Source organism: Orycteropus afer, unplaced genomic scaffold (genome assembly GCF_000298275.1).
Source record: "Orycteropus afer afer isolate SDZICR_OR568_19922 unplaced genomic scaffold, OryAfe1.0 scaffold00058, whole genome shotgun sequence".
In the NCBI taxonomy this organism is placed as follows: Eukaryota; Metazoa; Chordata; class Mammalia; order Tubulidentata; family Orycteropodidae; genus Orycteropus; species Orycteropus afer.
The window spans coordinates 12451860-12462690 of record NW_006921645.1 but is presented as its reverse complement, the minus strand read 5'-3'; the positions used below and the strand labels follow the sequence as shown (position 1 = coordinate 12462690).

The following is a 10831-nucleotide window of genomic DNA, read 5'->3' as shown; positions in this document are numbered from 1 at the left end:
AGTTGTGGGTATTCACAATAGGAGGCGGTTCCCTTCTACGTTCTGTCCATCTCCTTCCCTCCACACCTACACCCTTTTGAGAGACCTAGAGAATAAGAGATCTGACATGTGGTGTGTTCAGAAGATAACCCAGGGTTAAAAGAACAGGGGTTTTGAGAGTAATAGGGGTCTGCATTAAAAAAATCTCTTTCTAAAGTTACTGGGGTCTGGGAAATAGTGACCACCTCGATGATTTGTCTGCAGGACAGCAAATCAGATTGGCTGAGGTTTTGACTAAATTGGTCAGAGATTTGATTTGCCCTTACGTAAACCTAACATTCACAGGACATAGAGTTTTAGAGGAATGATAGGATCCTAGAGGAGGAGGGGCAAAGGCCATCTTGAGCAGGAATTTTGGAGTCCTTTGCCTTTCTCAAGTTACTCCCAGCCTGCCCCTTGGATCTGAAGCATTAAAATGAGGACTTCATACAGGTGGTGAAATGGGAAAACTCTGTGCTAGACAGAAAATGTAGCTTTCCCTTGTCACCAACATGCAAGTAATTGTTCCTGCCTGGGCCTCAATTTCCCCCATCTTTTAAATGAGGGGCTGGGTCAAATGATCTCTAAAATGGCTTCCAGCCTTAACTTCATAGAGGTCTGATTTCACAGGGGCTAGAGAAAAGGGTTGCCTGTAGTTTACCCAAGTCCTACTCCCCTCCTTCCTACAACTCACACCACTACCCTGCACACCTCCCATTCCCTCAGCACTGCTCCTGTCCTCAAAAAGCCTTGAGCTCCACAAGTTAGTGTGTTGATGTTGGCTTGCAGTCCTTCCTGGTGAGTGGCCAACATTGTTCTGCTCCTTGCAGGGGTCTCACCAATCTTGTTTGTCTCTGCAGAGCTGCAGCCTGCCTGCAAGATGCCACGATCCTGCTGCAGCCGCTCAGGGGCCCTGCTGCTGGCCTTGTTGCTTCAGGCCTCCATGGAAGTGCATGGCTGGTGCCTGGAGAGCAGCCAGTGTCAGGACCTCACCACGGAAAGCAACCTGCTGGTACGTTGGCCATGGCTGCCATCTTGGTTTGGGCATCAGATGACTCTGGGACTGGAGTTGGGAAAACTCAAAAGAAAAGGGTGTGGGGAAGGGGAAATTCATTCCCAGTGACAGAAGTTCTCTCCCAGGGCAGGGGCAGATGTCTGGGGTGAAGTCATAATCAGGTCAATCTGGGGAAGAAGGAGCTTCAGGGAGATGGGTCTGGTCATGGAGACTCCACTCCATTTAAGTTATTTAGGGATCCTGCCTCTCTAACATTATTCCCTCAATTGGTCCTATATTTTCAATCTTTTAGCCCCAAAGTGTTCCTTTTTTGAATCACTTTTTATCATTGTCCTCTCTACTTCCTGTCCTTTTCCTTTTCTCTGTATTACCAGTTATAAAAGGATCCCAGCTCAGCTATTAAGTGAAAAGTTGGCGGTTTGAACCCATTATCTGCTCCGTGGAGAAAGATGTAGTAGTTTGCTTCTGTAAAGATTTACAACCTTAGAAGCCTTGTGGGGCAATTCTACTCTGTCCTATAGGGTCATTATGTCAGAATCAACTTGACAGCAATCAATTTGGTTTTGGTTTAGCAGTTACAAAGCCATCTCAACAGTTCCCTAAATCAATTCTAGAAGGAGGAGGAGAAACCAAGGTACCATTTTCCTCTAACTGGTACCAAATGCCTTGTGTTTCTTCTGGAAGGCTGGCCTTCTGCCAACTTCATCTGTAGCCTTTCCAGGAGCACATATAAACCCATTGACCCAGGCTGGAGCTCCCTCTAGGTCACACAGTGTCTATGTATGTGCATTTGTACTGTTCAAGGTCATACATGAGAAATGATACTCCTAAAAGACAGACTGCAGGTGTTAGTGACTGAGTTTCCATCCTGCTACCAGTACCTGGCAGGTGAGAGTGAAAATCATGTCATTACATTCTGTGGTTTGCAATGGAGAAGTAAAGGTGAAGGAAGAGACTTCCCCAGGCACAGACTAGGTTTCATGTGGAATAGAAAACATAGAGAGAGAAAGAAAAAAACAAGAGAGAGAGAGAGAGGGTTCTATGAGTTCCTACTCTGCAGTCCCAAAGTAATGGAAAACTCAAGGCTGCCCCTAAAGTTAATTTTCTAAAACAAATACATACCACAGTTGAGCCCTTTAGGGAAAGGGACTAGAGACATAGGCTCTATGACTGTGTAATGGAAGTAACCCTAGCTTTCCTCCCCTCCCTCTAGTCAGAATGACAGGGAAGTGAGTTCCCACCCCAAAGCTCAGTGATTGGGGAAAGTACAGGGGAAATCAATTCAGTAGATTTGAAAGAACAGGAGAAAGTGCCAGGTGGATGCAGGCAAGTTTTGAGCTGTGGAACAGGGATAGGGCTGGGTTAGGGAAGGAGGTAGGTTTGCAGGTTACTGGAACAAGGCTGAGGCATTATTGAAAATACAGGCCTTAGTAGCCACATTTCTACCACCTGGAGACGTACTTTCCCCAAATTTCTGCACAATATCTCTCCCAGACTTTAACTATATTTATTTATTAAATATTTATTGAGTGCTAAGCTACACTGGGCAATCTACTCCCGTAGAGATACGACCTCAGAAACCCAAGGAGGGGTCGCTAAGAGTCGAAATAGACCGGACTGCTGTGAGTTTTCGTTTTTTTTTTTTTTTTTTTTAAACAGCTACTACTCACCAACCGAGAGTGCTGGTGGTGTAATGCCTAAGACATTCGATTGCTAACCAGGAGGCTGGCGGTTCAAACCCACCAGCCACTCCTTGGAAGGAAGGTTGGGTAATCTATTTCCGTAGAGGTACTGCCTTGGAAACCCAAGAAGTCGCTATGAGTCAGATTCGACTGGACGGCATTGCATTGCGTTGCGTTACTCATCTATCGTTTTTTTGAGCAATTCTTATATATCAGGCATATAACAAGGTGTAGACTGCTCACAAAAGCTATAAAAAGATAGACAAGTAAACCAGAGTGGGATGGGGTGTGGTCACTGCTATGCAGAAGTACGCAAGAGGTATAGGCGAAAAAGAGGCGATATTCTTGCTGAGTCTTAGCAGATGTCAGCGGATGCCAACAGGGAAGGGTGGGCACACATTCCCGGTAGCAGGCCTGTTACAGCAAGCCTAGAGACAAAACATGGTGCAGGATGCTCAATGGGTGGCACAAAATGAGGGGCACGGGCACAGGGGCGCAGGCGCAGTTGTGGGGAGCTGAGGCCTGGGCCAAAGTTCCAGGCCGCACTCACGCTCTTGCGTCTCTTCCCCGCCCAGGAGTGCATCCAGGCTTGCAAACTAGACCTGTCGGCCGAAAGGCCCATGTTCACCGGCAACGGCGAAGAGCAACCGCTGACCGAGAACTCCCGGAAGTACGTCATGGGCCACTTCCGCTGGGATAAGTTTGGCCGCCGAAATGGCAGCATCGGCGGCACCACGGGGCAGAAACGTGAAGAGGAGCTTGCAGCGGTCCAAGGCCCCGATTCGCTGGCCGCAGATGGCCCCGGGCCCCGCGAAGATGGCGCTGAGCCGGGCCTGCGCGAGGGAAAGCGCTCCTACTCCATGGAGCACTTCCGCTGGAGCAAGCCTGTAGGCAAGAAGAGGCGCCCAGTGAAGGTGTACCCCAACGGCGCGGAGGACGAGTCCGCCGAGGCCTTCCCCCTCGAGTTCAAGAGGGAGCTGGCCAGGGAGCGGTCCCAGCCGGCGCGCGGCTTGGAAGGCCTGGGCGAGGGCGCGGCGACCCACACCGACCTGGAGTACAGCCTCATGACGGAGGCCGAGGCAGCGGAGGCCGAGAAGAAGGACAAGGGGCCCTATAAGATGGAGCACTTCCGCTGGGGCAGCCCGCCCAAGGACAAGCGCTACGGCGGCTTCATGACTTCTGAGAAAAGCCAGACGCCCCTGGTGACGCTTTTCAAAAACGCCATCATCAAGAACGCCCACAAGAAGGGCCAGTGAGGGTACAGTGGGGCTGCACTGCCTGGAAAGCCGGCCGCAGAGCCCCCCCTCTCCTCGCTGCACCAGCTCCCCTGCCGCCTCCCAGTCTGGGTGTGGTACTCGCTCAGGAGGTGATAGCAGCGGATTTTCAGCACCTTAAACCTTAAAGCTGCCTGTAGTTAGGAAATAAAACTTGTCAAATGTCACATCTGAGTCTGACTTTGAATGTAGACCGGGTGAATGAAATAAAAATACACATGCATCAAAAAAAGAGAGTGGCCTATATTGAAGGAAGGACAGAATAGCTCCATGTGATCTGATTGTAGTTTATTTCTTAAGACATAAAATCATGAAAATGGGAAGAAAAAGTCTACCCCCCCTTTCCCTCCAATACATGGACCTTCAAAGGACCAAATGATTTGGGATGCTGATGGCTGAGGGTGGCTCTGTCCATATCAGAAAAGCAAAGTCTAATTTAAAAATTTTTTTTTCCACATTGGTCATTTACAGGAGAAGTCACTTGACAAGCAAGGACTAGACCTCAGGAAAAGATGAAACCTGTTCTCAAGCAGTAGCTTAAACCACTGACAACATAAAACAGTTCAAAATAGAAGCGAGCTGGAGGAGTATAAATTCCACAGCTGGTAACAGATGTTTACCCTCAGAATCCCCTGTCTTCTGTGCCCAAAGCTGTCCAGAGCCTTTTTGTCATCATGGGACCCAGACAGGAAGAGCTGCCACCCAGGTGTCATCTTATGCATGAGTCTGAGCGTCCAACACAAAAGCCTGGGAAGTAAATCCACAAAGTGGAGCCTGGGCCTTGGACCCTGGACTACCAGAGAGAGGAGCCATGTGGGGAGGGGAGTTGTGTACCCACAGAGAGCTCATCCAGGACAGGGCAGACAGTCTGAGGGAAAGACTTTATTACTGTGTTATTGTCATTGCTGTGTTCATATCGTGGTAATGAAGCAGCCACTACATTCACCCCACTCCCAGGGGCCTTCCAGTCCCTGCCCAGCATGTTGCCTAGAGAAGAAAAGAGGCACCCATCAACACCTCAGGCCCTTGAGGGGGCAGCAACTGGGCTAGCTGGTATTAGAAAAGATGTGAGGCTGCTATATAGACAGAGCTATAAAAAGCCCCATTACGCTGCCCATTTGTGATTTCCTTGGTGTAGAAATCAAACTGACTTTTTTTCCAAATAAAATTTGGAATGTGGGAGGAGTCCAGCACCCATAAATAGGATAGCCATTTTTCCCACACACTTCCACTGGGTGGAAGACAGCACAGCAACAGATGGGCCAAAGGCAAAATTCCTACACTAGTGATCACGGGGACTAGTAATTACAGGGGGTCTCCCTGTTTCCTGTCCAGCTCCAAAAGCCAACCAGATGCAGAGTTGTGGCCCATGACGAGCAGGGCTCTCTGGGATGTGAGGTGGGAAGTTGTGGCCGTGCCTTCCCGGATCACAGTCCTGTCATGCACAGGACTATGTGTGTGACCTCAGGCAGGTCTCTAAACTTCTGCCCCATCCCTTCCAAGCATGAGGGCTATTGTGAGGATTAAGTGAGAAAATGGATGTGATCATCTTTTGTTGTTGAAAAGCTAAGGGTGAGTATTAGTTTGAATTTGGCTGCCCATCCAGATAGTCTCTCTTTCAAATACATGTCTCATCTTCACAGATGCACATCTCCATGGAGACATACACTTCGATATATAAATACATACACAGATGCAGACAAACCCATGCTTCTTCTCGTCCCTCAGGCCCAAGCCTTGAGGTCCCCAGGGCTCTCCTTTCCCCCTTGCTGTGCCTGCACTCCTCCCACGTGTGTTGTGCAACTTCAGCCCTTCTCTCCACTCTCCATGCTCCCTGCTCAGGCCTCGACTATCACTGCAGCTCCCTAACTGTCCGATCTTGTCCCCAGTCACTTTCTTCCCCAACCCATTGTACACAAATTCTTTACATTAATGCATATGAAACCTTGCTTTTCCCACAACACTTCCTGGCTCAAGAGCCAAATAGGGCCTCCTGCCAACTTTCCATCAATTCCAAACTATTGGGCATAGCATGCAGGACCCTTGTTGTTCTGTTTACCCAGTGCCGCTCTGACAAGAATATACCACAAATGGGATGGCCTTAACAAAAACAGGAGTTTATTCTCTTACAGTTTGGAGGGTTTAAGTCCAAGTTCAAAGTGCCAGGCTCTAGGGGCTGTGTGAAAGCCCTTCCACCTTGGGCTTTAGCTTTGCCTCTTGCTCCCGGCCCATTGAAGCTACAGGCATCTTTTCACTCAGGCAGCAACTGGCTGCCGAAGCTAACAAGCCCAAGGTTGACAAATAAAATGGCATGGTCCCGACGTTACCAAACCACATGGCAGGCCATTAATTCAAGTCCATTGTATGTCCCACAGTCAACAGAGCATGGCAGGCTGTTGATCAATGACATGGCAACATGCAGGGTCCAAGCGTGCCATAAGCTAGAGACTATTCCCAAAGCTGCTTTTTATATATGGGAAGCAGACCACATACCCAAAGCAGCTACTCAGCTTCTTGTGGTAGATCCCACCATGGAGTTGATTGCCAGTCTCATCATGGGGAATAACTACCACCAGCTGCCCTATGACTTAACCAGGCCCAGCCAGGCTGACACACAACATACCACCACAATCCACCCCTTGTCAACTTGGCACCTGTACAGATCTTCATTGGGTGGAATCTGTACAGATCTCTCTCACTGGGTGGTTCCAGTCCCCTAGTTTCTCTAAGTGGCGACCGCACCTCCTTGGCCTGGCAGGCCCGTTCCTCTCCCTCTTGGGCATGGCAGCCCTGCCCCCTCACTCTTGGGTAGTGGCTATGGCTCCATCCCACTGGCTCACATGAATGAGCAGCCCCACACTCCAGAACCAAGTTGGTGAAGGCTGGGCTCTTTGAAACCTAGGTGGCTGTGGTCGTTCCACCCCCTAAAGGCCATGGTCCTACCCTTAAGGCTGAGGCAGCTCTGCTTCCATTTCCTTGGTCTCTCTGCTTCTGCCAGTTAATGCCGAAAAAGCACTCAGCTTTCTTGTTCCATGGGCTGGCCAACCTGCTACTCCATTTCATGCTGGTCTCTTTTACCAATTAATGCCCAAAGGCAACCCACTCTGCCAGGAAGCCACCTGCCCAATGGCACCCAGTTTTCTCCTCCGTAGGCTGATAAACCTGTTGCTGTTTAATGCTGGTCTCTGGGCTCTGCTACTGCCATCTTTCATGCTGGTCTCTCTGCTGGTATCTCTCTGCCAGTCTCTTGGCTCTGCTCTTGCTGTCTGTCATGCCCTATGCTGAGGTCTCTCTGCCAGGGTCTTGGGTCAAGGACGCACTCCACTCCTGTATCCACATTTTAGGTATCTGTCAGAGCAGCACCCCACTCTCTCGGTACCAGATGTGTTAGACTGGGTTCTCTAGAGAAACAAGACCAGTAAAACTTATATACAGAGAGAAAGAAAATTTATCTTAGGAAAATGGCTCACACACTTATAGAAGCTGGAAAGTGCAAAGTTCTTGGATCAAATGTCAAACTGGAGGCTCTTCCCATCTCACGCAGCTGCAGGGGCGGAGGAGCTGAAGGTTGGCAGGCAGTATACTGGCTGCTGACTCCAAAGAATGACGAGTCCAAGATCTCCAGGCTGAATGGTGGATTGTTTGCTCATGGACAGTTGTAGGCAGCACAACAGAATCCCGATCCACAGAAGAGTGTCTCTTTTCCCAGGATGTCCATAAATATACTGGAAGCCGGCCACACCCCTAGGGAAACTCCTTTCAATGGACTGGCTGCTCAAAACATATACATCTGATCCCATCATGGGAATTACAACATCACAACTGCCCAAACCACATAGAATTGTGGTCCAGCCAAGCTGACACACAGCTCCAACTGTCACACTTGTCAACAGGATTCACTCCCCTTTCCTGACTGTACTTCCCATGTTTTCCCAGATGAAGGCACTGTCTCACATCTAGTCTCCTCACTGTTCTTCCCCTGCCCTCCTTCACTCTGCCTGGAATGCTCCCATCCCTGCTGCCTTTTATTCCTAATGTTACCCTTTCAACAGGAGCCCAGGCTGAAGTCTCCCTCTACTGGGAAAGTCATGATCTTTTCCACCTGAACTTGATCTATTTCAGTGTTTCTGCACCAGCCTCTGCTCTGGAGGGTCTGCTGTTCACGCTGGATGGCAAATTACTCTGTATTTTATGCTTATCTGTCCTCTCCTCTCAGGGAAATGAGAAGCTCCCCAAGGCCACAAGCCACATGCTTGGCCATAGGCTTGTAGCCACATACATTTACAATTCACAAGAAATTTACAAATATTTATATACAGAGATACACACATATATATTGACTGCAATAGATGTATCTTGGATGGTATCAATCAAAGCCAACTTGGAAACATTTGTATATGGTATTTATATATATATGTCCACCACCCATCTGTCAGTTTGTTGTACTGTGGTGGTTTACAGCTTGCTGTGATGCTGGAAACTATGCCATCAGTACTTCAAATACCAGCAAGTTCAGCCGTGGTGAACAAGTTTTAGCAGAGCTTCTAGACTATGACAGACTAGGAAGAAAGGCCTGGTGATGTACTTCCAAAAATTAGCCAATGAAAACCTTACGGGTCACAACAGAACACCGTCTAATTTGCTTGCTCTGGATGTGTCATCGGGAAGGATTAATCACTGGAGAACATAAATGTTTGGTAAAGCAGAGGACAAGCAAGGGCAAGGGAGACCACTGGTGAGAGAGATTAGCACGATAACAACAACAGTGGACGTGCCGGCAGCTGGGAGGATGAGACAGAATCAGGCAACATTCTGTTCATTTGTACGTATGGGCGCCATGAGTCAGAGTCAGCTTGACAGCAGCTCTGTCTATCTGTCCATCTATGTAATCTGTGTCCTCATGCTTTGATGCTCTGGAAGTTCACAATTAAAGAAGCAATGTAGAGAATGCACTCTGGGAAGTCCTGATGTGAAGGGTGTCAGAAAGTCAGCCAGACCCTACGATAAGGTCTACCCAGTGCGGTTTATATTGAATGGGCTAGAATCTGGTTGCTAGAATGAATAAACGGGCCCAGGCCTTCTTATCTGAGGATGGCCCATGCTGGGAATCCTGGGCATCATATCCTTACCTTGGTAACATCTTTTCCCCTCCCCCTCCTTCCTTCCAAGGCAGGTAAAGTAATAGTGGAGGTGGGTAAATGTCAGCAGTAAACTTGGTATTTTCAGATCCTGTTTGTATCTCCAAAAACCATTTAATTTAAAGAAATGAAATAGACAGCCACATGGTGACAACATTAACATTTATTTGAAAATGGCATCATAAAGGCTCATTGAGAAATTGCAACTAATAGTCCTAAAGAATGAGTTCGCTAAGAGTCCTTCTTCCTACGTTCCCCCATTCCCCTTTCTAAAATAAAACTAATTTGATTCAATGAGTTTAAAATACAGAAAACTGCCACAGGCACTAATCCTGCACTCACATGTAAATACGTCAGCTATTATATACACATGTTTTCAACTATAAACTATAATACATACATGCACGCACATGGGCACACGCACACACTCAGCCATGGTGGCTTAATTGGGCACAGACATGGTACAGTGGAAGGGCTGCAGCACTTGTGGATTTACAGCTCTGTACTCCCCAAGGTGTCCCAAAGGAGAGAAGACCTTACCAGCCTGGCTGGTGCTAAGAGCACAGATAACTGCCTCTTTCCCTAACGGAGCCACCGAGCTCTTTCTGCCACCACCTGTCTCCTCCTGACCATTGCTTCTCAGCCAGCTGGGCTGGAGGGCAGATCCCGATCTCTGACCTTCTGCAGTCTTCACACTCATTTAAACCAGAAGATTCTGGGGTTAATGGGCTAACAGGGCAACAACCTGCCCTACACCTTCTCCCCAGATGTGTGGAAAATGCCTTGTTTCAGCATGACCCTGCTGAGTCTCTAGATCATGGGAAGAAGACATGGCCTGCCCTGATGACGTGACTGCCTGGTTCACCTCGAAACCCAGTACTCACTCTAACAGCTCTGATCCAGTCCTTCCCCACTGACCTCTAGCTGGCCAGCTTCTATTGTCTGGTCATGAACAAGAATTGGGGAAAACAGTCTCACTTCTCAAGCACAAGTGGGCGTTTACTGTGCCAGGTGGGAAAACCTGGGGCAGTGGAATGGCAACTGGAAAGTGTTGAGACCCAGGTCACCCAGTGAAGCCCAGAGATTGGCCTTTGAACCATTTAAAGAATCCTCTAGGCCATTCTGATTCTCAGTCCAGTTGAAATGGGTCCTACAGGACCTAGAACAGCCAGACCAAAGAGCAGCACATCTATGTCTGCCTTGTACTTCTTCAAGCACATTAGTCATCCCAGGTCCCACCTTTTCACTGCTCACCCACTTAGGATTTAGGGGAGGGGCTGGACAGAGGAGAACATCTGAGAACTTTCTAGTTGTTCTTCTGACTTGCTCAGTCTCCTCTGGTGGGGAGGCTGTTTATGAGTTAGGAAAGCACTTATTCTTGATTTTAAAGAGAGTGGGAAATATGTGCAGGCACAGGACACTGGGGACCCCACTGCAAGGAGAACAGAAGCCTATAGGTTCACATTGGTCCTCCCTGCTGATCTGCTTCTCATGCACTCACATGTCTCACCCAACGTAACGGAGCTTCTGCATGGCAAATACATTCATGCCTATTCTGTTCTACCAGCAAAGTGCTCACCAACACTACCCCTGCCCACAAAGCAAGGGTCCACAAAGCTGGTCTGAATGGGCCTGCTGACTCTTTTGTGCTCAAATTCACAACACAGAAGGACAGCAAAGGGGCTGGTCAAATGAAACCCTGCT

General features: G+C 48.6%; 1 protein-coding gene across 1 annotated transcript; it reads left to right on the top strand.

The window, feature by feature from the left end:
- Positions 1-898: 898 nt before the first annotated feature.
- Positions 899-3971, top strand: POMC (proopiomelanocortin). The gene is made up of 2 exons (XM_007939282.1): positions 899-1030; positions 3291-3971. Exons 1-2 carry the CDS (start codon positions 899-901, stop codon positions 3969-3971), a joined length of 813 nt encoding a protein of 270 aa, XP_007937473.1.
- The last annotated feature ends 6860 nt before the right edge of the window (positions 3972-10831 follow it).

What these genes read in the sequence shown, in the direction of transcription:
- POMC (XM_007939282.1), top strand. Translation starts at nt 899, where the DNA reads ATGCCACGATCCTGCTGCAGCCGCTCAGGGGCCCTGCTGCTGGCCTTG. An exon ending in CCACGGAAAGCAACCTGCTG is followed by an intron (nt 1,031 to 3,290) that starts GTACGTTGGCCA and finishes TTCCCCGCCCAG; the next exon opens with GAGTGCATCCAGGCTTGCAA.